This window comes from Paramormyrops kingsleyae, chromosome 23 (genome assembly GCF_048594095.1).
Source record: "Paramormyrops kingsleyae isolate MSU_618 chromosome 23, PKINGS_0.4, whole genome shotgun sequence".
Taxonomy (NCBI): Eukaryota; Metazoa; Chordata; class Actinopteri; order Osteoglossiformes; family Mormyridae; genus Paramormyrops; species Paramormyrops kingsleyae.
In genome coordinates this window covers 11,931,299-11,958,834 of record NC_132819.1, presented here as the reverse complement: position 1 = coordinate 11,958,834, position 27,536 = coordinate 11,931,299, and the positions used below count along the sequence as shown (strand labels likewise).

The 27,536-nt window shown below is 50.7% G+C and overlaps 1 protein-coding gene across 5 annotated transcripts; it reads right to left on the bottom strand.

Annotated features, from left to right (window-relative positions):
• Nucleotides 1-58: 58 nt before the first annotated feature.
• On the bottom strand, nt 59-27,536 carry gatad2b (GATA zinc finger domain containing 2B). 5 transcript variants are annotated; one of them, XM_072705742.1, is made up of 12 exons: nt 27,304-27,536; nt 10,178-10,345; nt 7,113-7,505; nt 5,771-5,900; nt 5,052-5,183; nt 4,563-4,691; nt 2,771-2,941; nt 2,204-2,555; nt 1,275-1,480; nt 626-736; nt 344-533; nt 59-248 (listed from the first exon to the last, which is right to left on the bottom strand). In XM_072705742.1, the coding sequence occupies exons 2-12, from the start codon at nt 10,246-10,248 to the stop codon at nt 112-114; spliced, it is 2,022 nt and encodes a 673-aa protein (XP_072561843.1). In that variant the 5' UTR covers nt 10,249-10,345; nt 27,304-27,536; the 3' UTR covers nt 59-111. The 5 variants fall into 5 exon arrangements, with proteins under 5 accessions (XP_072561843.1, XP_072561844.1, XP_072561845.1 ...); XM_072705743.1 differs by lacking the exon at nt 27,304-27,536 and adding an exon at nt 26,634-26,800; XM_072705744.1 differs by lacking the exon at nt 27,304-27,536 and adding an exon at nt 10,524-11,581.

Sequence of the window (27,536 nt, the reverse complement as noted above, 5' to 3'; positions counted from 1 at the left end):
TCATGGATTAGTAGGTAGGCACACCAACAGGCACTACATGCGACCGGGGGCGGGGCGGGGTAGGGTGGGGGCGGGGCCAGGAGGGGCGGGGCCAAGGGTGTAGGGAGCGGCTCATTTCTGTCCGGTGATGGACTGCGATATGGAGCGCGGGGGGATCATGTCCAGCAGGTACTCCCTCTGTCGGTCAGCCAGGCTGGACGCCTTGTGGCCCACAACCCCCCCCGGGTTCAGGTAGGCGATGTTCAGCCCTGTGAGCGGGAGGGAGACAGCGATTTAAAAGCACAGTCGGAAGCAGGATGCTTTTGGCAGTCCCGGGGGGGGGGGGGGGCGGAGTCACACTCACCAGGGATGTTGTAGAGATGACGGCGGCTCTCATGGGACGCCCGCCCCCCGCCGCCGCCCCCGCACTGCTTGCCCGCCATACCCAGGAGGTCGCTGGCCACAGAGAGCTGGGAGGCCTGAGCAAAGTTGGAGAGCACACCGCGTGCAGAGCTGGAGAGCCCCCTCTGGAGGGAGGCCTGGGGCTGCGGGGCCTGCCGGGGGGGGGCGGGAGGGACGGCATTAGTCTGGCAGGGATGGGGCCGCCCAGCGGGACGAGCTTCGGGGAAGCCGGCGAGGGGCGTACCTGCCGGAGCGCATGGTGCCGGATCATGGACTCCGCCTTGCTGATGCTGGGTACGGTCTGTCCAGAGCTGGGGGATAGGCAGGCCTGCTGCTGGAGCCGCTGCTCGATCTCCTGCAGCGGGGACAACGGCGTGAGGGGTCACAGGCCAGGAGGACTTCCCATCCATAGCCTGTCACCCTGGGCAGGACCCACTAGGCTGGCCCAGTATCTAATTATATACAGAATGTGGTACTTTGATGATATTTTCAAAAGCAACTCTCTGGACCCCCGTGCCCCTGCAGCGGACAAGCGGGCGTGGAAAATGGACGGGGTGGAGCGTTAGTGGCTGGGATGCCGGAAACCACAGTAAAATTAGTTGTTTGCTTTGGATTTCAAAAGGTTGCAAGGTACCGCGGAAAACAGCGGCAGAAAACAAACGCGTGGGGGACAGCTTGATCGCGGCAGCCGTGAGGATCACAGTGTCACGGCGGGACCGTGGAGATGCAGCCCCCAGCCGCGCCGGAGGTGGGCTGAGCCTTAAAATGAGCCGCGCTGCAGTGGCTGTACAGCAGACCCCCCCCCCCCACCAAGACAGACAGCTACAGCGACGATCCGGCAGGCGAGCGGCACGTGCCCCATAACGGCGACAAACAGCGGCACGCCGACCGACCTGCTCCTGCTGCAGCGCCTTGACGAAGGCATTCTTCAGTCGGTTGGTGTGCTCCGCCTTCAGCGCCTTCTTCTGATTGGACGTCATGCACTGCTCACACAGGATGCGGCCACTCTTCTCCTGCTTCCAGTGGGGGGTAAAGTCGGTCCGGCATTGGCCGCAGAAGAAGGGCTCCGTGGGGGACAGGGAGCCGCGCAGCTTACCACCTGCAGAGTGGGGGGGGGGGGAGGTGTCAGCTAAGTGGGGGGCCAGCAGTTCTTTGAGTAGCTTTACGGTCATGTGGTCTGATGACTGGGTGGGACATCATGATTTCTGGGGTGGCGTGGGGCTCTGAAGGTTAGGGCTCTGTGTGCATGATCAGGAGGTTGCAAGTTCAAATCCCATGGCCAGTGAGTAGAGGGATGGCACAGTTTCCCCATTGAGCACAACCTTTAACCCCAATTTTTGCTGACCCCACACACCGAACCCCCCAGGCCAGCTCTCACCTCCACATGTGGCACAGAGGGCAAGATGGGGTTTGCAAAAAACCACCCAATTTCTCCACATTATTTGCTATTACTTCTGACTGACTTAGCATAGGGGCCATTCCTGATTTACCCAGGATGCACTACCCCCAGCTAAGGGAACCCCTTCAGCAGACTTGGGGGGCCCGACGAGTTACAGAGGGATCCACCTGCCCGAATCAGCATCCCTACAGCCGGACGACCCTGATCCGCAGCACTGCTAAATTAGGACACACTGCACTTTAAAGCATAATTAAAGTTCTAAAATGACTTTCTCAGCATGATATTCCTCAGGGTAGCATCTGAAGTGCTTTTTTAATGGTTGGGGCGGCCCTCCCCCCTGTAAACGTCAGTGCCAGTGAGCCCCTCCCTAGCTGAGCTGCCCTCACGGAGCCCGGCCGCCCGCTCACCCACCCGCCCGCTCACCCTGGCTGTCGATGACGCTCTGCACCACCTCCTCCAGGCCCACCATGTAGATGAACTCGCTGTTGGCGGCAGACGGCAGGAAGTGCAGCAGCGGGGCCGGCGGCTTGGGGGGCGGGATCTCCAGCAGGGTCTTCTCCAGCTGCTTGCGGAGGGCCAGCTTAGCGGCTGCCTGGCTGCTGCCGGGGTCGCCGAGGGCGCCCACGCCGGGGCTGGGCAGGGTGGACGGGCTGACAGCTCCCACGCTGCCCACACCTGCCACAGCGCCTGCTCCGGCTGCCTGCATGTGAGCCAGGTTCATGTAGATGCCTGACGAGCTGGAGCGCTGGGAGGCTGCCACCTGCTGGCTGGTGGCCTGTATCGCACACCAGAAGTAATATAAAATTAACCTTGACTGAATATTCATTTAAATGTTATAAATACTTGTAAAAATGCAAGAGAGCTCTGAAATGCGTGCGCGCGCACACACACACACACACACACACACACTTTATATAAACAAACTACACAAAACCACTGAACAACAAATGGACCGTACAATGAGCAGCTGAATGGGGTGGGGGTGGTTACCTGCTGGTAGCCAATGGCACTGCTGATGCCCCCTGATGTGGGTCGCACCACAGAGGGCTTTGAGGGCACCCTCTGACCCTGCAGCTGGGCGGGGTTGGGGGCGATGACTCGCTGTGACATCATCATCTGGGGCAGAGAGGCATTGGCAGCAGACCTGATCACCGTGTGACCCTATGGGAGTGGGGGGAGGGGGGGAGGAGAGCAGGGAGTCAGAAAAAGGGGGGAACCGGTATTCTGATGTAAGGGAGGGGAGGGGCAGGAGTCTGTCACAAGCAGGTAGTGAAACCTTAAATCACAGTGTATAAATCAGGACGTTGCTAACTGCTGCTGCACCATCAGAAGAAGCATCTACACTGACCAGCCATCACCTGCCTGCCCACCTGCCTGCCCACGCCTGCCTGCCCTCACCTGCCTGCCCTCACCTGCCTGCCCTCACCTGCCTGCCCTCACCTGCCTACCCTCCGCTTTGAAACTCAAATCTTAAAATTGGGACAGTGTGAAGTGGGACTTTGCCATCTTGCTCATGTGACTTCCTCTGCTGCCCCCTGGAGGATGGGCTCCTCCCCTGAGTCTGGTTAGGGTTAGGGCTTCCTCTGCTGCCCCCTGGAGGATGGGCTCCCCCTCCGAGTCTGGTTAAGGTTAGGGCTTCCTCTGCTGCCCCCTGGAGGATGGGCTCCCCCTCCGAGTCTGGTTAAGGTTAGGGCTTCCTCTGCTGCCCCCTGGAGGATGGGCTCCCCCTCCGAGTCTGGTTAAGGTTAGGGCTTCCTTTGCTGCCCCCTGGAGGATGGGCTCCCCCTCCGAGTCTGGTTAAGGTTAGGGCTTCCTCTGCTGCTCCCTGGAGGATGGGCTCCCTCTCTGAGTCTGGTTCCTCCCAAGGTTTCTTCCTACTAGGGAGTTTTTCCTTGCCACTGTCGCCTCTGGCTTACTCTCTGGGGGCTTTGGGCAGGGATAGTGTATAGTGCTTTGAGACAATGTAATGTTGTGAAAATGCGTTATACAAAAAAAAAAAAGAAAAAAACTGAATTATTCTTCATAGAGAGATTTGACTGGAATAGACAAGACAAAGAGCTGAAGCCACAGACCTGGAGGTGTAAAGCCACAGCACCGCGTGCCTTTAACATTAAATAATAATATATTGTATTTACTAAGTATGCAGCTTAATATGTTCTCCTCAGATCAGTCCGAGGTGTCTGATACAATGTGCCATCTGGGTTTCGCTACGGCTACGCCCTCGCTTGCTGCATTCTGCAGTCTAATCCTCCTCTGCACTCCCGGAACAATTTGCCGCCCCAGATAAGATGTCTGCCAAATGACAGATAAATAAATAAAAAAATAAATAAAGGAAGAAGGGCTGTATCAGTCCATGAGGTCATGTGAAAGCTGGTACTCTTCACGGCCACTAGAGGGCATCAGACAACCAACTGCCTCGGAGCTACGGAACGAGTGAAAACGCCACAGAAACGTCAAATGCTAATTTGTAAAAGATGGCAAAGACTGCTGGTCTAAATACACTCTGTTGTAAGACATATATGATACTGTTACTATCACATAACAAATGCATTTCCCACACTGAGCTCAGTGACCTCCAGCAACCTCTGAAGAGACACCCAGGGCCACACGCACCAACCGAAGACGACCGGACGGTCAAAACCGCGAGGAGGCTCACAAGCGTAGCCGCAGACGTCAGTATGAAACAGGTGTGGACGTGGGAGAGCGCAGACATGAGCGTAAATGTCAGATTCACAGATCCGAGCGGATGGTCACAGGGGACGGGAAGGCGGGCCGGGCCCACCTGCGCGGTGCGGAGGTTCTGGGGTTCGGCCGTGTGCAGCCCGGACCGCACCGGGAGCTTGGCCAGGCCCTGGGAGCCGTGCACAGCGGACGACTGCACAGAGGAGCTGGCGTTCTGGACCACCGGTACCTGGTGAGTGGGGGGGTGGCAGCAATCAGAAATAAATTATTCCTGCTCAAGGGATATATTTTTAATCCCCAAACGAATGTGATTAAGGATTTACTTCATTAGACCAACTTCTACACATGAAATGGATTAAGTAAGATACACAGGAATTCCTCAGGTTCTGCTCATCTCATTTAGGCACAGACACACACACATACACTCAGGCAAGGGCGTGGGGTCCAACCTCCGCTGCCCCTGGGGCTTTTGGGAGTAAGGACTTTGACCAAGGGACCCACTGAATGAGCTTTTCACCCCCCCCCCTCAACACCCCCCGGGTGATTATAGGTCCACATCACCCCGTAGACCCATCAGCGTCACACTGACCTTCTGCACCACGTTCTCCTTCTGGAGCTGGCTCTGCCGGAGCTTCTTCAGCAGAACCAGGCGCGCCTCTTCCAGGCGGAGCTCCTCCCTCAGTGCCTTGATCATTTGCTGCCGCTCCTCGCCGCTCTTACCCTACGACACGCCGGGAGACGCAGGCACGGCTCAGCGCCGAATTCACCCGACAGCTGCTACCAAAGTTTATAAAAGCCGGCTAAATATTTAATGTTCTTTAAACTGGAAAACCTTCCCCTCCATGCAGCGCCCACTAACTTCGGGGCTCACCAGGTGCCAGGGTATCCGGCTGTCATCTTACAGATACCAGTAACTCCCCCCCCCCCCCCCCCCCAAAACATGTGGGTTAATAAGCAGCAGAAGCCAGGGCCCGCTTCCTAAAAAGGCAGCACTGAAATTTTGGGAGGAAGGAGAAGGGCCAGCCTGATAAATTCCCTACAGTTTCGGGTCTGATCACTAGAGGTCCCAAACCCCCCAGTTTCTAATCACTGAGAAAAAAAACACTTCAGAGAGAGAAAGAGAAAGATGCTCAGGGCAGAGAGAGACCTTCAGACCGGCAGATTAGTCACTTGACTAATTCTGAGCTATTGTATAATATATAAGGCTTGGAATTCTCTCCAACCAAGATCATCACCACCGTCATTATCATCACACATACCGGCGATTCCTCAGAGCACTTTAAGGTCCGGGGCTCCTGCATTACTTACCTTGAACATCTCCAGGTTGGCCGCCCTGATCCTGTCCTCTGCGCTGGGTGTCGCCCGTGGGCTGGAAGCCTCGTTATCCGACAGGATGATCACATCCGGGGACGGCGTGCGGCGCTCCCTGTCCACATTGCTGGGGAAGAGTGAAGGGGGGGGGGGTTAGATCCCAATGCCAGCAGACTCCCTTTTCTCCAAGGTTATTTAGCATGTCTTGATTCATGTTTAATTTCTATTCCATTTTCATTTTTAAAAGTTCTATTACTTTATTAATTTTAATGGGTCATTTAAATTGTATTTTTAGTTTAAGACCAATTTCTCTTTAAGTATTGGATTGTGTTTTGGTCCATGCACTATCAAAGTAGCGTCGTTAAGACCTTACAGCACCACACCACATCCCTAACTGCCTACCATAACTGTGCCAAAACTGTAGGATTAAAAAAAAAAAATTAAAAATCAGCCAGGCAGACAACCAAGTACAAGAGGCAAGTCTAATAAAATTAACTATTTAAAGGGATATCAAATACATTAACGGCACAATGGACTTTTTATATAGTCCATGTTTCACGGGCCGCATAAAATATAACCTTCTTTCACGACTGTTACCCATTCGCTTATTGCCGCTAGCCAGCCCACACTGTGATGGACAGGCTCTGTGAGCGTGAAACAGCCAGCCTAAAATGTGTTTCAGCCTCAGAGACCGTGGGTCAAGAAGCCCTGTCACTGTCATCATACCAACAGCGGGGGGCGATCTACTGGCCAGGTTTACTTTATAAAAGAAAATGAGCATCTTTAAAACCCCATAGCATCACCCAACTGCTTCTTGCTCAAAAGCTGGCAGAAATGGCTGCTACCCCCCATTTAAATGATAAAATCCCCCCATCCTTCGAATAAAATATGGACTGGTTAGGAGGGCCCCAGGATCAGCTCGAGAACGACTGGTGTAAACCATCGTAACTCTCTCCTACTGGCCCCCCCAGGCATCACGGCCCTCCTTGTCCAACCTCTTTGTCCTTTAGCTGAAGTTCCTGAACAAACAGTATGAGTGAAACTGGAAACCCGATCCACTGATAGCTGAGATTTCGCCAGTAGGGCGGCTCAGTGGGTAACCCCCCCCCCCCCCCGGTTCTGTCCACGTTTGCAGGGTTTCCCCACGCAGACACGCTTGGTTATGCAAATGGCCGACTCTGTACAGCCTGCCTGAGCGCCTCATGCCCTGTGCTCCTTAGAATAGGCTACAGGCTCACATGAGACAGGAATGATCCAGGCCCTTCCAAAGTCATGAAAGATGGATAAGTTTGCCCTTTGCTTGGGGCAAAATACACTGGCTGCCCCCCCCACTACTCACCCTCTCCTGGTGCTCATGTCCACAGGCTCATCCGCCATGTTCTCCTTCCCGTTCTTCCCCAGGCCTCCATGCCCCCCATGGCCCCCATGACCGCCGTGGCCGCCGACTCCACCACGCAAACTTCCGTTGAGCCGCTCCTCATACCCAATGGTTCCAGTGGACCCCTGGATGGCGCTGCCTGTGGACCCCTTAGGCTCGCCCAGGTGCCCCGGCCCCCCCTCAAGGCCGGCCAGGTCCTTGCGTTTCAGTAGGGCGAGCATCTTCAGGCGCTCCATGGCCTCATGACCCTCCATCTTCAGTCGCTTGGCCAGCACCTCCTCTCGCTCCTCGGGCACCTCCAGACCTCGCTTCAACATGTTCAGCCTCAGAGCCTCCTCACTTATCCTCTCCATCCTGGATAGAGAGACACAAGCGTGGGGAGATGACAGGTTAAGAGGTGCTCGCAGAGTCCGACCGAGAAGCCGAGCAGCCTTTACGCCAGCGCTGAAGGACACAATGCCTTAATGCCTTAGAAACTGTAAAAGCAGCCAACCAAAGCCGTTTACAGCACACCAATATCGTACTGAAAGGAGCTCAGAGAGCACCCATTTTTACATGAAAGTCTCCATATATCTTGGATACCCAGACAGCTGCAAAGACTATTCATCTAAAATGTACCAAAGGGCTTAGCTACATAGCCATCGTAGCAGCGGCAGGTAGCAGGTGTGAAATCGTGCAGAAATCTGGGGGCTCAGGCGTAGCCCTGAGGTGCCTAAATCTCTCCAATATGCTACGATCTCTCACAGAGGTGAACTGAAACACCCTTAAAAAGGAGAACATGTGATCTCTCAATATCACAAGGAACCGGACGCTAACAGAGGAATATCACTGGCCAGCATGTGGAATGGTGATTAAAGAACAACACAGGTAACTTACGAAAAATGGACAGATGAGAATAGACATACTTTAGCATGCCGGAGACCCCACACCCTAAACACACGCAGACCACGCCGGAGACCCCACACCCTAAACACACGCAGACCACGCCGGAGACCCCACACCCTAAACACACGCAGACCACGCCAGAGACCCCACACCCTAAACACACGCAGACCACGCCGGAGACCCCACACCCTAAACACACGCAGACCACGCCGGAGACCCCACACCCTAAACACACGCAGACCACGCCGGAGACCCCACACCCTAAACACACGCAGACCACGCCGGAGACCCCACACCCTAAACACACGCAGACCACGCCGGAGACCCCACACCCTAAACACACGCAGACCACGCCGGAGACCCCACACCCTAAACACACGCAAACCACGCCGGAGACCCCACACCCTAAACACACGCAGACCACGCCGGAGACCCCACACCCTAAACACACGCAGACCACGCCGGAGACCCCACACCCTAAACACACGCAGACCACGCCGGAGACCCCACACCCTAAACACACACAGACCACGCCGGAGACCCTACACCCTAAACACACACAGACCACACCGGAGACCCTACACCCTAACACACACAGACCCACTGCGTTAAATGGAATGACTGATGCCAGGTGTGCGGCCTTTGTTGCATCAACAATCTCACACTGTTACAGTCGAGCGAAATCCTCCATCTTAAACCGTTCCGGCTTGCGATACCTAATAAATCTTGGATATCAATTTACAATCTCTTGTCTTGCAGCTATTTGTAAAAAAAATCTCTATTCCTGCATTTTGTGTTACTGGCTAAGCACGGAAACCAGACAAAATCTTTGATTCTTATTTTTAACAATTAATTGACTGGAGAACATTAAGACAACTAGTATTATCTTTGATTTTTCAGCCATGCATTCTTGCCTGTCATGCATAATTCATTCATATCTCCCTGCGCTGGACTCAGGACAGAAGTGTTAACAAAACTAAGGTGAGCATGTATTTGATCTTCCAGATAATTCTCCCATTTTGTCAGTCTTAGGTAGATTGTAATCTGTAGCAAAAAGTAATTCCACCGTATCTTTATATGCTTCATCAATCATCGTACTTCCAACCATAATGTAAATGTCATGCGAATATACATTTTGATGTATGGACAATGTCACTGTAGTATTTAACAAGAATTACTCCAAGGGTAAATTCCACACAAAAACGGTTCTGTAACTCATTTCGTCCATGGCCACACACACAAAGTCTGCTGTATGTGACAGAAACGGCCCCACGGGCACCCAGAACGGGGAGCCTGTCCTTTATTTCCAGAAAGATCTCAGCCCCTGATGTCAGCAGGAGTCGTTCCTGCACAGACAGCTATCCATTAGTACTCGACAGAGTATTATTTGCAGTCTCTGCAAATCAGAAGTATTCTAAGCCCTGACAACTCATTGTGAAATTCAACATTCCTACACCGCAATGTAAATACCACTACAGAGTTCCCAAGCTGCTGGTGCTGTGAAGGGAAAACAGCCGTCCAGACAAAACAAGACGGCACACAGTCACTATCCAATCCCAGAACTGACCCAACATGTACCACAAACAAAAGATTTTTAAGATTTTCCCCCCCAAAAAATCAAGGTGTTGTATGATTCAAAAAGTGTGTAAAGCCCAAATGGTATAACATCTTTTTTAATTTATAATTTAACCATGCAACTGATTAATGTTACATGACAGGAGTTGAAATTATGTTTTGATTGACCGGGTTTGCCAAGCTAAACACCATACAAATGCAATACCACTTTCATACCCCCCCCCCCCCCCAAAAAAAAAGAATAAATGTTTTTTTTTTTGTTTTTTTTTTAAAATCGTACACCCCTGAAGCAACATGGGTAATAATATCAAATGACTGGTTGTTATTCAATATTGCTCATAACCGATAGTGAAGAAATGAATGTGGTTGGATAAAGATTCATGTTACATAACAATTAGAGGAAAAAACTGTTATGTGAGCATGTAAAGTGGAAGAAGGCAAGACAAATCCCAAGAGAACCAAACAATGGTCTAGATGAACAATGACAAAGGTTAGTGGTGTGTGATTCTTCTATCCACATCGCTTTGTATTTTCACTAGGCTGGGTATTTCACCGGGGTAAAGTACCTCGTGTCAGATATTTGCGCACTACAGCAGCGCCACATCATGGGCCAGCCAACATCAGGATACGGATCCATCCAGAACCACCGTGGTACCTCCGCCCAGTCGTGTCAGGATGCACTTCACCGGTACCCAGAAGGGTCAGTCGCAGAGGAAGTCACGTTCGGGAGCGTGCTGTACCAGAAAGCACAGCACATGTGACCTGACAAGTGCGCATTCCCTGCGAGGGCATGCAGAATCTGCATGGCCCAAGCAGCAGGCAGAAGTTAGCTAGCAAAAGGCTAATCAATGCGAGTACAACAGAATAAAGCCCTTGATGAAAACCCCCCTGGACAGTTCAACAGACACTTACAGGCACTGCGCTTCTGTTCATAGCTGTTCGGTCTCCATTTATTATGGTACTTGAAAGTACTTGTCAGTTTGGATAAATGCATTTGACGAACCTATGCAAAAATGTAGCAATTCTATCGGTTACAAAATGCAGAAATTCACACAGGGGTATTTGGTGTATTTACTGCCTTAAACCAGTGAAGAGGTACACGGTGGTGCTATTTTTAAGAAGGGAGCCACAACATTAATCTTCTTAATAGGTATTTCGCAGACTCAGCTCCAGCTAAAGATGGAACATGCGATGGCGATTTTAAAAAAAGGAAAAGAAAAACAACAAACTGTCCTTTAAACAAAGAGGCTGCAGACATCACGAGAAGAGCGAGGATGAGGAGGAAGATGACCGGCCCGGTGAAGAAGGCTCCCATGGCAGAGCAAAGAGCAGGAGTCCGAATTCCTGCAGCTTCTGCCCCAAAACTAGAGGTCAGAGGCAAATTTGGACCAAAAAAAGTACACTTATGGTTAGCGGCAGTGAGAGGAGGCGCTTAGGCGCAGTGACTGGCTCTGGCTGCGCTCCTTCGCAGGCCATGCAGTCTGCAATTCTGTAACCAGCGACGTGCCATTTTACACAAAGCATGCAGAACAGTAGCATTTTTCGTGTAACACATTTGCTCCTGTCGCCGAGTGACACGGAGCTAGGATGACTGGGAGGACAAGCTGGAGAAGGGGCATGAACGGGAGAGACGGCGATTTTAGCAAGAAAGGGGATGATAAGATAGTATGAGGGTTAAAAATGTGTAGGATTAGCAATTCAAACAGCAGCAGGCAAACAGTCACACGGAGATTAGAGGACATAATGAGATAGAGGTACAGACTCCCAAACAGTAACGATAACGCTGTAATATCTTTACAGACTGGGATGAAGATCAGGATGAGTAACTGAGATTACAGCCGCTTTGAGATTTATAGAGCAAGGTTCTACAGAGTGTGTCCTCGTCCTCTTAGGGAGAGGTTCGTTCTTGCATGCCCTGCAGGAGTCGCACTCCGAACACAAGCTAGAGAGCGCGAAAAATCTGGTGGGGATCTGACGGAGGCGCAGAAGCGCATGCGAGGCAAACTACAATTCCTTCACCGGTGGCTCGGATCTGTTAAAACATCAAAACCAGAACTTTTTACAGACAGTGGCAGAGAAGGGAGGGGAATGGCGATCGTCCATAAAGGGCCTGCTTACTGAAGGCCGTGAGCTTCCTCCCACACCTATGAACACGGAGGACTCGAGCTTACACAGGGTAATGGAGCAGCATCCCCAGTCCTGCCTGTGTGTGGGAAGCCGAAGAAGGCCCAGACAAATGCAGGGGAAACCAGACAGAAATACCGCTGCCGTACAGAAACGCAGAGGAGCGCCATGCGTCCAGTCAGTCGCAGGCAGATTCAAACCGGCCGCTGTACAGAAGGGGAGCTTCCTTTACGGCGGAGGTGGATGGCTGAAGATTCCCAAATTCAGTCACACAACAATGATAAACCATTTTTTCTGTCTCTGAATAGTACGTTTAAACTTCTGCAGGTCAGCTGCATTATCCCCACGGAAATCGTTATATCTGTGTGTGTGTGTGTGGGGGTGTACGTGCTGGAGGGGGGTGTGTACACAGCAGGGGGGTTTAAGGAGTTCGGTCTGAGTGACAGCTGACTGAAACTGTCATTATATTATGTAAAGGGGGGCAGCTGGGGGGGGGGGGGGCAACGACAGACACGCATTAGTAATGGCTGAATGACTGAACTCAAGCCGTTGCTTTCGCTTTTTTTTTGTTTTTATGGCTTTGTACTGCCGACTTTCATTCTACTATGGGGTGACGCAGGAAACCATAGTGTAAAGTTGGAGGGGGGGGCGGGGGGGTTCATACCAGAATCAATACTGTGACAGATGGATCACATGGACATGAAGGAACTGAAATTGACAAAAGGAAGCTTTGCAGTTTGACTTTGACTGGGATCTGTCTGCTTACAGGAAATCTAGAGCTAGCAGGTCATGCGTTTTTAACCTGGACTGGTTTAAGTCAATATGCAAAGGACCATGGGAAATGTATTCCTTTAACTCAGAGGGAGGAAATAAACCCACATGGCCCACACTATAGAGAGTGACGGTGAGACTCATTCATTGTTTCAAGGCGCCATGCCGTCTCTGGCGCGTCTAGCGGTATGTGAGAGGCAGAGGGTCAGCTGGAGCTGAAAGATCCACACCCCAGTCTGGGCCTGCGCCGTTTCTACGCAGATTCTTTACAATTACAATTTTCAATCTGAAATTTAAACCTCTCCAGGAAATGCTGTGCTTTGTCCTCAGTAACAACTGGCCAAAATGGTGCTCAGTAACAGGACAAGCCCAAACCAAGGAGGCGGTGCCACAGCACACATGGGGGGGGGGGGGGATGCCCATTGACGGGGCTGCATTACTGCGCCCGGCATGAGCCGGCATGGCGCCTCATGTACATAGACATACGCATGCGTACGCAGATCTGATTCTAAGCGAAAGCAAACGGCGATCAGTCCGGCTAATTCAGGGGCCGCAGTAAAAGGCAGCGAATCAATGTCATTCCGCAATCGAATTTTCAGTCAGAGTCTTAATTCAGATGTAACTGGCCCCCTTATTTCGTCACCGACTGGGATCGCGCTCCCGCGATCAGCTGCTATCTGCCTGTTCATTGTCTGCTGTTACTGAGCTTTCAGCTGCGCTTGATGTCAGTGTGTAAATGGAATATTTCAGTGATGTGATACGCAAGCGCTCACTTTGGGAATTTCATTCACGTAATGGGGTGGGGGTGGGGGTGGATTAACTCAACGATAATCACAACAAAAGGACCTGCACTCCCTCCTGGCACACGGAGGGACCTGAAAAGGGAGGGGGGTGGCAGAGTACGGCTTTGCAGGTGTGATTTAATCGCGCTCCGAGGCCGAACAAGCAAGTTCTGCTTCCGCTATCTTAAAGATGACAGAGAAGGAGCCCAACACTGGAAACCTCCTAAATGAACCACCCGTGATTAAGATGGTGGAGTAAGGGGGGGCGGGGGGGTGAGCACGGCTCTGAGCCAAACCAATGAGAAGCCAATCGGATCTACCCTGCAGTGCGCATCCGTCATTATCCCCCCCAGCTGCCCCCCTTTATACAATATAATGATGGTTTCGGTCAGCTGTCGCTCAACCTGGACTCCTTAACCCCCGCCCCCCACCCGCTGTCCCCACCCCCTGAAGCGCACGCACACACACACACACACACACACACACACACACACACACACACACAAAGGCAGGCATGCATGCAAGCACGCACAAACACACGCACGCACGCATACACATGTACACATATACACGCATACACAAAGGCAGGCAGACACACAGACACACAGACACACAGACAGAGCACTGGCCGCTCTGAGAAAGGGGCAGAAAGACAGGAAGTGAAGTGAAGGGGTGACGAGACAGACTGACACCCCCCCCCAGCCTCCCGTCACCTTGCAACGACTCAGTCGACATGCTATACCGTGATGGACCCCAGCCTGTTACAGAGTCTCGCAGAGACCCCCCCCCAGCCAGCCCCTTGAGGCCACACCGCACCACGCCACAGGGTACCAATCAGACCCCCCCCCCCCAAACTTCTCCTTTTGTAAAAATAACCAGCAGGCTCAGCACCCCAACATGCCACATCTAAGATAATGACACAGTAGGTTATCCTTTATATAAAGCATTTTAAATATTTTATACATCAGGACCTCAAGGCATGATTTAAGGGACCAGAAAAGGGGAGGGGGGGGGAGGGAGGGGGGGCAGGGCTGTTTTTTTCTACTGCAGCGCCCCCGCGGGCCAGCATTTTCTTTACCTGCATGGCTGATCTGCCTGCCATCAGATGAAGTGGCCCACCCCCCCCACTCCCCCCAACCCCCCCACCCCACTGTGGCCAGAGGCAGCAGCCTGCGATGTCCCTGTGTATAATCAGACTGCGGAGCGCGCTGCTCATTTCACGCATGGCCTCCATCACCGCCACTTGCTCAGCTGACGCAACCCCGCGCGCGCTAATGTAATTACAGCCACGTTTCCGTCGCGCGGCTGGCCCTGCTGCTCCGGAAGCGTCCGAGCGGCGCGGCGCCCGTCCGCAGTGCTGTGTCAGAGCCACAGTGCCGGCCAGGATCCCTCTCCGGCACCCATCTGCCGAGCTCAGTGCCCGCTGGCCTAATTGTCTGCGCGGGAAGCTCGCGTACGCATATCGGGCCACACACCGGGGGGGGGGGGGGCATCTTCCCATCTCAAAATGGCCGCCGCCATGTTCCAGAAGGCTCTACGGAGGGACAGGTCCGAATGTTTGGGCTGCACCACGGTGTTAACCTGCCCCCAGACTACAGCGACAGGAGGAACGAAACAGGGTAAATAAGGTACATTTACATACAGATGCTGAACCGCTCCTGGCATCCGGATGCACTAAACTACCATGTTTACATCGCCCCCTACAGGCCTCGCCCAGCCGAGCACTTATTATATATGGACCCCGTGGATACGGCCGATAAAGATGCTTTAATTTATGGCCAATGTGATGGCACATGCCAGCAGCTTAAGATGGCAGTTTTAAAACAGGAATCCAATCAAAAATGTTACACTGACGCGCATCACAATACACAGCCACACTGTTATCAGCGCCCTACATTCACACTCGCAGCTCTTACATGATGAAATTAAAAGCAGTTGGGAACTTAACCACTTCGCGACTGTAAAACAGGCACATACACAATGCGTCTGGCCCAAACTGTAAGACGCTGCGATGTCTGCTGGCAGACTGAGGACGTGCAGCCAAGACAAAGCACCAAACGTCCACCACAGAGAAGACACGGTGATTACCAGGAAGGGCTCACAAGGAGCCACCAAGCCGAGAGATACTGCTGGTTGTGGGGGGAAGGGGGGGGGGGGGGGAGGGGGAGCCAGATCTGCTGATGGTGGAAGGGTTACACTACAGAGTCCTGGAGGATTTCTAAGGAAACTCCCCAGGACGACCAAAAGGTGACCAATCGGCTTCACAATATTTAAACAGCAACATCAGACACTGGGAAGGATGGTAATTTTGAATGGATCGTGTGTTAAAAACACATTAACAGCAATATCAAGACATATTGAGCCAAAGGGCAGCCATTATTCTAAGTGTCACTGGATCTGTCTTACAGCAGCATATAATCCCAGATCACAGTACAATGTCCACAGGACCCCTGAAACACTAACCCTATCGCCGTTTGTCTTCAGGTATCTGAAAGCTCTGCAAACACTTGCTGTCCATTATGGAGAAGTAAAGGCGGCGGTGGGACAGGACCCAACGACCAAGTGCGGCTCTGTTTGCGCAACTGTAAATGGTGTTGACACACTAATGAGAAAGTGCTATTCAGTTTGCTTTCATTTTCTGCTTATTCATAAATGTAATACGTATTTTAATTAAGAAGCCTGACAGTTAAAGGGACAGAGCTCTGCTATGTCCTCACCACTTGAGCTAAGACAGAAAAATCTTGAACTTATACATATATAGTTGCATGCATTTCTATATTAATTTTAAATCACTGAGCCACAGTCACCTAAGTCTGCCTAATTTTATGTAGCATGATTCCAGGCAACTCAATAATAAAAAGGTCTGAAAATTATACAACAGGGATGTAAAAATTGGGACATTACTGCAAGAAAAGGAAGGGAAGATAGAAGGATGAACACCAGGAAGAGCCATAGACACGTCTGAATTTCTGATATCGTTGTCACAAACGCAAAGCCAGACTCTCATATTGCGTTTGTGCTCCGGCTGAACACCTTTCAGAGGCTGATGGAAAAACAGTGGACATTCTGTGAAGAAATACCAAGTTATGGTGGAAGGAAGGTTCCAGAGGAGTAATTAATGAAGCAAACGACACACAAAGAGAAGCCAGTCAGCTGGCCAAGGCGGGTGAGTGACCAGCAAAGAAGAAGCATCCATTCTGAAAGCAGGGAAGGTGGAGGACAGAAAAGCATCTGCGGGGGGGCTCTTACTGTCGGTCATATGTATATCAGTACTGTGGTATCAGCTTGCAGCACAACGATCTGAAACACGCAGCCAACAACCAAAGGGAAAACAGGAAGTATGATGTCCTGAAATGGCCCAGGCAGAGTGCGGACCACAATCCTATAGAACATCTGTGGTCTGACCTGGAGGGCTCTGCACAGGAGATATCTCACAATTTAGCGGAGCCTGAGCTCTTCTCCATAGGAGCCGGAGGCGAAACTCCAGATGTGCCAAGTCTGGCTACCTGCTGCCTCCCACGACGCATCACAGATTTTCCTAAATCAATTCATTTTTCACTGGAATATTGTTGGTTATAAAGGTGATTTGTTGGTTGAACATCAACAAAAACTGAAGTTCCACTAAATGCCACGAGACTTTTCCACTGTACTTATGTAGTGACAAAAGCATTTCAATTATAAAGGAGAAAAAGTTTGTAATAAAGAAGAGTTTATGTATAAATAGAGTCTCATTTTTCAGGAGCACAAGCACACACAGGAAATCTTACATACCCTATGGCAGACGGCTTTTTAAACCTCACACATATTCCTCACACCAGGACCATGCGATCGCTGAACAAATCTCGTACCTTAACACTGAACGTCAAAACAGCTGGAAGCCCATGGAGGGGGTTGAGGTCAATTACCGATCTGTAGGGTACAACAGCGAACGCGGGGTCAGGCCGGAAGCCGGCCAACATCGGCGCATCATGAAACCTGAAAGGACCCTGAGCTGTAGTTCCAGTCTTTGTCGATGGAGCCACGGATGGATCTTCCATGCGTTTCCAGGCCACTGAAACATATTTCCCAACAGTTCCTCCCGGTTCTGATGATTTCCCCGACAGATTTATTGGATTTGACTGGTCAAGACACCACCCATTCTAATGGTCATTTATGGCTGCTATGGGTACGTTCATTTTGACCAGCGGCCCCATCAATCTCAGAACTCCGCTTAAGTAAAAGTACTTCCTGCAAGGACAGTCAGGCAGGTTTCACATAAATCAATCCCTTAACACGCCCATACTCAATGGAGAGTAATGCATTTTAAGAAGTATTTCCATATACATGACACAGATACATGCTCTCCAGCAGTTATACCGGTAAATAAAATGCATAAGGAGGATTTGCACTGGGATTCCCCCTCCTGGTCCCTGGTCATCAAGTGAAACTTAATTCTGAGCAGCTTCTTCCGGCTAAAGCCAGCACCCCGTAGGGGAATCTCACCATCCGGCAGGCCCGCGTCTGTCAGCAGCTGCGCTCCCGCCCGCTCTCGCCGCGATAACATCCCGTCGCGGAGTACAGCACCCAATCCCACTTAATCCCATTTCTTCACCCAAGAGATAAGGGGAGAAGAGAGGAGGTGCACTTACTGGCCAGGTTTAGGGGGGAAACCGTGCGACACGGAGCATCGCTGGTAAGGAAGGATGGGGTGAGGAATAACGGAAATGCAATTGCGATAATGCGGCATGCTTTTCAGGAGAGAACACAGTGGGGGTCAGTGGACACCCCCCTCCCCCTTTTTACAAAGAAATTTCAAATAAGAGGCCATTTAGCCCATCAAGCTTGTTTGGGGAGAACTTAACTAATATTCTGGACAAACCTGCACATATTCTGAAATGCACGATGTCTATTCCATTCCGCTACCCGATTGTTCCCTAACTTGTAGAGTCATATGGTCAGGTGTCCCAACACAGTGAACAAAATGGTGGGAACCTGAGGAAACTAACTATGCAGAGTCAAAATGAGCGGCATGTTCTTGGGGAACCAAATATCTCTGCTTTGCTGTGAATTTTTCTGCCGTCCCTCTGTCACCCAACCTGCAATCAATGACCATCCCCTTCAGAAGAACGGCAAGGTTTTAAGGAGACCAACATATCGCAGAAGTCCAGACAGTGGGAGCACCTTACACAAATGTTCTGTATTGGCAAAACACAAACGAAAGGCGAATTCTGGGTGGACAGGCAGAATCGTAGCAGCCGGTCCTAATGGTGAATTATGCTAGGGAAGGATTTCGCCAAAGCAAAGAATTTCGGAATCACCAAGGGCTAAAAATATATGCTGAAGACACAAGGAAATCAGCCTCACCATTCCTGGGCTGACAAGCCAGCGAGAGTGTAGAGATACCCTTCACTGTTACCAAACACGCACACGCAAACATACAACAAATCACACACCCACCGCCCCCCACCTAGTTAAACTCTCAACCACAACACTTAAACCCTGGTCTTCATTAAACAAGACAACGGCTCATTGTGGCCGTTGCCATGGTGACGGGCCATTCTATTTTTAAAACGGTGCCACTAATCAATTCCTTTTCTGTTGTTGTCGCCCGAGGGAGGGGGCGTTGGAGAATCTGTACGTGCGGCATTGTGAGGTAGGTGGTGGTGTGGCGGGGGGGGGGGGGGGGGGGCGCAAGTTGTAAAGTAGAGATAGATGAAGAACCCAGTCCTGTCTGAAGTAGGACGCCAGTTCCATGTGATGCCCCACACCCAGTAACATACCTGTAGTCTTTCTACACAGGACTGAACAGGGGCTGCCTGAACCCAGAACAGAACCTCGCACCGTAAACCCACAACTGTCTGAATGAAGCCCCGTGCGCACACACACACACTATACACACACAGCTCCCCCCCCCCCCCCAAGTTGTGCCAAATGGTATTTCCTGCAAAATGATACTCATTCTGAAATGATTATTGAAGAACAAGAACATTTGCCATTTCAACTTTAAATGATACTGGGTCACACTTACATTTGTCTATCGGTCAGACACTTTAGTTCAGCGAGACATACAAGTGAGGCAGATCACACACACACACACACACACACACACACACACACACACACACACGTCACCATTTGCTGCGCTCAAAACCAACTGCGCTTTATTCACTGTGAAAATTGTCTGCCTTTGGCTCCAACCACAATCTACTTAGGTGCATGTCCGGGGGGGGGGGTGTGGGGTGTGGGGGGGAATGGGTTTGGAGCGGAGAGATTTTTGGGAAACATCCTTGGATTCTATTTTAACATCTGTGCGAAGACTCAAGCAACATGCTCTTTTATGAGTGCCCAAAATCACTGCTGAAGTATTCCGACATATAGATACAGAAGCCTCATTGTCACCTTGCATGTGAATTACGGTCCTGTGCCTTTAACAGAGTCACAATTCTGTTCATTTATTTATTTATTTTATTTTTTTTTAAAGCCAGGGTGCCCAGCACAGTCAGAATGCAAAAGCCAGTCTGAGCCGGTTTGTAACCTCAGGATATGGAATTGTCTCTTAATATGTAGCCGTTAGTGGTCAAGACGTCACACAAAGAGAGAGAGGGAGAAAAGGAGGGAGACGGAGGGAGAGAGACAGAAAGAGAGGAAGGACAAGGCTGCCAAGGTGGGGGAGGGGCAACCTCACCACCCACCACCCACCCCCCCCCCCCCCCCCCAAAAAAAAAAGCTTTGGGGTAAGAAAGACGAAAATCCACCTCCACCGAGAGGCTAAATCTTAACCTGGCACCGTTACAAAAAGGCTCAACACGGAACTTCAGACCAAAGGGTGGGGCTTTTACTGTTTAAATAAATAAGGAGGGGGGGAAAAAATCTGGAACTTGAACCATTTGGTGAGGCTGAGGTAGGAGAGATTTTGACGGGGAGGCAGTGGGGAGGGAATAGAGCCTTAGATAGAATCTGACAAAGAAACGGCAGAGAAAACACACACAGACACACACACAAAATTGGATCGCGGGGCCCGGCATGCAGGCTTTGCAGATCCCTTGCCTGCTGCGACGGCGATGCATTAGCGGGGTTTGCTGTAGCACAGCCGCGGGCGTCACAGTCCATCAATCCCGGACAACATCTATGGGCAGACCTGGCTATGCGGCTCCGGAGGGGCCGGGGGGGGGGTCCACACTGAACTGGAGGCCAGCCCTGAGGAACGGTGGGGAGATTGAGGTTGGGCCAGCGTGTGGGCGCGGAAGGTGACGAAGGCCCCCACGCTTAAAGCTAAAGGGTCAGTTGGCCGCCATCAGCCACGCAGCATGAGCAAAGGAAGCGGGATCCCACAATGCCGAGCGACAGGCTCACGGAAGGCTCCGTGTACACACAGATACAACGGCTTTGGTAACTGGACAGGAACATGACGCGCAGCTCTGGGGACGTGAAAGAGGCGCTGTCGCACACTTCAGAGACCTGCGGCCGAGTGCGAGGCCATTAAGGCATGTCACTCCCAAAACGAGTCACTCCCATTTAAACACTCAAGGCACATGGCATGTCACGACAGACCGCGCGCACAAACACACACACACACACACACACACACTTCAGCGACATTTAATAAAAAAAAAGGTGAAAACAGAGATATACACATTATATAAACTAATTTAGGTGTTATATGATAAAAGCGACCAGCTCATTGGGTCAATATTTATATGTTAACTTGGTAAAATGGAGAATTAGCAGTAGCCATTGGGAATGAGCCCTTTACAGGCTTTCAAAACACCAATTTCTTTCCCTCTGGGGGGGGGGGGTGTCACAGTTAAAATGCAGTGCTTGTAGTAAATACAAGGGAGGAGGGCAAACTTGTGAACCCACTCTGACAAAAAAAACCTGTGACATTACCTTAAACAGCAGCCATTACATAAAGGTCAGCATTGCGCTGTTTGTAGGTCATTCTGGCATTGTTTGGATGCCTTATCCAGCCAGCGTGTCATTCCCGAAAGGCTGTCCCGTCACCGATTGGCCAGCGTGTCATTCCCGAAAGGCTGTCCCATCACCGATTGGCCAGCGTGTCATTCCCGAAAGGCTGTCCCGTCACAGATTGGCCAGCGTGTCATTCCTGAAAGGCTGTCCCGTCACCGATTGGCCAGCGTGTCATTCCTGAAAGGCTGTCCCTTCACCGATTGGCCAGCGTGTCATTCCCGAAAGGCTGTCCCGTCACCGATTGGCCAGCGTGTCATTCCTGAAAGGCTGTCCCGTCACCGATTGGCCAGCCTGTCATTCCCAAAAGGCTGACCCTTCACCGATTGGCCAGCATGCCATTCCCAAAAGGCTGACCCTTCACCGATTGGCCAGCATGCCATTCCCAAAAGGCTGACCCTTCACCGATTTCTTAGCGCGTTAACATACAGCAGCCTAGGAGATTGCATGCAAGCATTTCTTACCAAAACAGCACAACAAGAATACCACCAAAAGTGCTGGATTTCGGGCATCTTATCAATCAACTACAAGCTACTCTAACCTTGAGACACAGAACAGAATATATAACCTAACGTTAGCTGGCAAGACTGCTTGGCTTTTAAGAGGTTTTTTTTCCCCTTCATAAAAATGACTTAAAACTCCAAATATTCAAAAAGGAACAAGTATAAACCAACCGAAAATACAAAGCAGCCATCAAATCCTGGAGAAATCGATACAGCCTTTCAGATCTTTAACAACATATTCTCGCTTGAAGGAACCTCCAGCATTGCATGAACGAGGGCCGTCTGGCTTTGACGGCTGTGAGCGGCTCCCCAGCCTTCATTAGCCCCAAACCCGCACTCAGGACATTTGGGAACACGCCACAGTTGACGCATTTCAAGTCCAACTCTGCCAGGTATGACGACGGCCAGCGAAGCTGCTCTCCAACCAAAGCGTCAGACCATAACTACAAGGCCAAAATCCCAACACACTGTCACCACACAGAGTAGCTAACCGGATCATTCAGAAAACCCATGGGACCACTGTGACCATCTAATGGTGTCACATGGACATGTTATGTTGCTTCAGAAGCAACCTCATCCTCAGCCTGCCCTACCTTCATAAAGAAGTAGGTGGCGCTATAACACTACCTTAGCAATTATCCCACAATCAATACACAGCATCTCTGGCAAATTGTGTAAAAACTAACCACAGATATACCAGTCATTCAAATTAAGGATGAAATTCAAAATAAATATAGGCCAGGTAACAATCTCCAGTCCTTACATGAATAACAGTTTCCCAGAGCTATGGTATTTATTAATACAAACATTATTGAAATGGCAGGACACTAATGCAAAGACTGCACAATTCACATGAGGTAGTTTAGTTACGTCCCCATTCTCTCAGATGACGCAATAAAATAGCAGATAGAAGATACACAAAGGACCAAGCCATCGCAACGTAGACATCGGCCATGCTGATTTACACAAGGGGTTCAACTACGGGGGTTGAGAGCCAGACTCCATGGTGTACAATGGGTGTCAGGTGGCAGATTTAAGAATTGGGGGGGGGGGGGGGGGCATACCACTACTGAAAATGAGAGAGAAATGGGGAAGAGATGCTGTTTTGGAGGTGTCATCTTTCAGGGGCGGGGGCTTACAAAGGAGAGTTTAGACCTCATAGGTAGAGGTCACATCTGTGGCCAATCACAGAGATGGGGATTTACTGGAGCAATTCCGCCGACTCAAATTAAACCCATTTCTGAACAGTGCCGTCGATACGGTTTTCGCACAATACAGGAAGCCCTACATCATCTGGGTTACTGCTTTTCATGACCACTGCGTTTTCTGCAGTTATGATTGAAGTTCAAGGTTTTGGTTACACCTCTATTATTAAATCCCAGTTTAAGGGAATGGGATCCATACTTTTCAGGTTCCACGTTGCAAGTTTGTCATCTTACACTCCAAGTAGGCAGGACATACAGCGGGCTGAGGGAACAGAGGGTCCCCCTGCCAGGCCCACCACCCGAAGGGCTTAAGGGACGCTCTCACCCCCTGCTCTCCAAGGTCACCGAGGGCTCAGCACGCGAGCAGCTCCAGCCGGCGCCTCACCACGCACCCGCCGCGCCTGACGGCCAGGGAGGCTCCGTAATTAACTTCACGCAGGGAGCTGTGCAGCTATGCGTCGCCGCCATTGTCCCTGGAACGCCGCGGCGCGGGAGCCCTACTCCGGCGTCGACGGGCCGAATGCCGCCAGGAGGCGTCTCGGCAAATTCCTTCCACGTGTGATCGGAACAAGCATGGACCACTGCGAAGGAAACGCTCAAACAGAAAGAGACACACACTGCAGATCGCCAGTGTTTAAGGTGTGTGTGTTTGGGGGGGGGGCAGTGGGAGGCTTGTTTTGCTCCCCCTCAAGAATTAAAAGGAAAAGATAATTCACCTTCTTCCCACCACGTTCACCTGACTGGTAATTTACCCACTAGGCCTGAAATTGTGGGACTCGGTAATCACCCAGTGCAGTTTAGAGAACACACACACACACACACACACACACACACACACACACACACACACACACACACACACACACACAGAGCAAGGAACGACAGGCAGCAATGGGCTCATTGGGGTATCTGGGAACCTACACACAGACTGGCTCGAGTAGCTAGACTCCATTAGGAATCAATTCCAGTATGGTTTCCATTTAAGGTAATTTAAACCCTTCCCAAAGAGAGATAAACCCGAGTACCAGGTAGGACTGTCACAGTGTAGCACAGCAGTAATTACCAGTAATACAGCTTAACCTCGTCCTGCCAAATATGTGTCCAATGTTAGCAATCGCCGTTACAGCCGCTCTGACTACACCATATTCTATTTTTTATTTATATTTATATATATCGTATGTATAGACAACACACACACACACAGTGAAAGATCAGACTACAGAGGGGATTACACATCCTTTCACTTCATATCCGTGGAAAAATGGAATCTAATGTTCTTTAGCTTCATAGCCATTGTGGAATGAGATTAATCTCTTTCTTATCGCTACCACTTCAAACATGCCAATTACGACCACGTATCAATTAAATCCAAATGCCAATTACCACCAACATTATTTTTGGCCTAAAGGGAATTTTTTGGAGGCTTTTTTTTTTTTTTAAATAAAACGTAATGTACTTGATTAATTGCTAATTAAACACTTTCCCCCTTAAATAGCGCACACTGATCTCTTAATTAAGTAACAGCCAAAATAAACGTATTAAAGAAAGAATTTTGCATTGATGATTCCATTTGATCTTGAAAACACCACCCATGATAGCCTGGTAGTGACAGACATGTGCCATTTCCCGTCAGACCATGTTTAAAATAGCAAGCATCACTGAACAGGATTGTGGGATAACCAAGAGGTTATGTGACTACATCCTAAAGTTCAGCTCGAGAACATCTCAACCAGGGCAAGGAACATCAGACATGGACTGTCCTTGAGACATGCAAAGACCAGCAGCTTGAGCAGTTACCATGAGCACGCTGCATTAGGGCTGGCCTGCCTGCCGCATTAAATGCAACGAAGGGGGACGGTAACTCATCCATCAGTTAGATTAAGCCATTTTTGTTATATGAACACATCTACAGCACTTCCAGCATGAAAGGACACTACCGGCGTGGTATTTCTAGAACAATCCACGGAAGCGGCCAAAAAGCCACAGGAACTGAGTTTTAACTGTTTTCTTCCTGTCCACAGATCCATATCAATCAGGGTAGAAAACAGTGGAAGCCACTTTCGGTATAACTTTGGGCCGCGATCATCACAGAGAGCGGCGTGGCTTTCAGGCGGGGTCCTCCCAGACACAGCTGCATGTGCCCATGCAGGTGCACACAGTAATATCTGCTGCACCAGCAAGCTGCAAAAAGCGAGCGTCTTGGTAGCTAGTCTCTCCGCCGGTGCTTTTCGGCCGAAAAGAGGCCGTTTTCCAGCTTTGACCCGGATGGACATTTCGCTGGAACGTTCACATTCAGTCGCTTTCCTCGGGGGACCAACAGGCCTCTACCTGGGACTTGAACCTGTAACATTTGGGTTTCAAGTCCACCTCTCCAAACCACTGCCCCATGAGCATGCAAAGACAATGAAGGACACTAAATGCAAGTAAATCTGACCTCACCCTATCATCCCATCCAAGGTATCTTATTACTGACCCATAAGTATTTGTTTTAAAGACTTCTTTAACCAATCAGCTGTGAATAAACGCCACCATGAAATGCTGTCGCATGCTAGCGTCGACCCCCCGGGTCCCTCTGCATTCCTGTGCAGTCATCATACACGGCCAATGTAGCTGCCTGACTGCACACTGCCAGCGAGAAACAACAGCCAAGCGCAGACCACAAAAGACCTGCTCCTTATCCACGGCATCCGGAAGGCGGGGGGGGGGGGGGGGGGGGGGGTGGCGGGCGAGCCACCAAGGAGAAACTTTTCATCAAAAGAAAGGTAAAATAGAGAGAGTGGAGGAGGGGACGACACAAGTCAGTTCATTTCAGTAAATGAATTCATGGCAGCAGCTTTAGATGGCTGAGAGGACTAATGGCTTCTCAAAGCTTAAGGCAGAATTGTGTAAGAGTGTGTGTGTGTGTGTGTGTGTGTGTGGGGGGGGGGGGGGGGGGGCAGAGAAGGTGTCTGGGGACCATCTAGAGATTTAAGACAACACTATGGGGCAGGAAGTCTGAAAATGACCCAAATCCACCAGAGGTATTGCAACATTCCATATCCAGCACATCACGCCACCGATTACAATGACAGTAAAACTGAAGGTGAGCGGCTATACAGCCAAAATGTAACTCACACAGACCCGGAGTCACATGCAAGGAGTCTGCGCTGCACAAAAAACAGCCACAGTGACACTTAACTCCGATAATATATTTAGATACTTCTTGGAACTTATAGGCATATTTTTCCATTTCCATCCTTCACCGACAAAAACATACGCAGGCAGCCCGCTGAAAGTATAATTATTGTGTCACTTTGTTGTAAATTAGAGAACGCGTTTAAGTGGATGCTGCTGCCAAGCGTAATGAAAATTCGCAACAATCAAAGTACTATTTTTAAAACAAAACGTGAAGTCAAAATGGAAAGCAGTGGCGGTCAGCCGATCTTCGGGACAGCCGTCCTCAGATGGGATGCACCCGGTGTACCGTGGGGCCCGTCTACCATTCCTCGAATATGCACTATTGGCGCTTACATACATTATTTAATATAGAAATGTTATATACGGCACACGATCGATCGGGATAACGGTATGTCTGAGCGCCGCAGAGTCCGCTTTATTTGCACTCCTCGGTTGCAGTTAATTGCAGGCTGACGCATGCTAAGGAGGGTAGCCATTTGCGTGCATATGAAACAAGTTGAGAGCGTCTTCACTTACGTAAATGGCTGATGCTGTTTTTTAAAATATATACACACTGTACATCCATCAGTAGCACCGCACTTAACTTTGACTCCTTTACGTGTCGCTTCATGCAGCATCGGATCGCCGCGATGTGCCAGGCTATAACCTTACTTGCATATTTCTCTGATCGCTTTTTTAGGAGGACAATAAGAAGGGGGGGGGCGGGCATTCAAGGATCTGCCCCCGAGTGCTGCGCGGATACTGTACTCCGGCAGCCTGCAAGACGCAGGGCTCCCGCACCCGATCTGGGTTAACCCCTGGAGAGGCGGGATGAGACAATGAAGCGGACTTCGCTTCGGGCGAGCTCCTCATTTACACCGATCTCGGACAAGCTGCCCTCCGAAACGGTTTTTCCTGCCCACCGGAGCGGCTCTGCCGGGTGGCCGGACGGACACGCTTTCGCCCGTATACTACCCGCGCAGAAGGGTCGCGCTAATTGCCAGCGACAAAGCCGCGATGCTGGAGCGGCGACCGTCTGGATTAGCGGCACGATTTCCCCATCCGTGCTCGATCCCCTCGTTGCGCTAAAAATGACACACAAATTATACCGGCAGTATACCGATGTCAAAAAATACCATAGCCCGCCATCATATTTTTATACACTCCGAAAATATCGGCAAGGCCGCAGCCACATCCTCGGACTCACCTGACTCGTCTTGGCCCCTCAGGTCTCACTTGCTCCGGGTTCACTTTCCGATCCTGAAGCGCCGCAGAAGCTCCTCACGACCAGTCCCCGGCACCGGCAGGCAACACAAAAGCGCTGATTGGGCCCCGGCGAGCGCACATCCCCCCCTGGTCTCTGCCCAGACAGGCGGGTTATTGGTCGGCGGCTGTGTCGGAGACGCGCCCCTATTAAGGTGTGCGCCGTTGTCTGTGTCT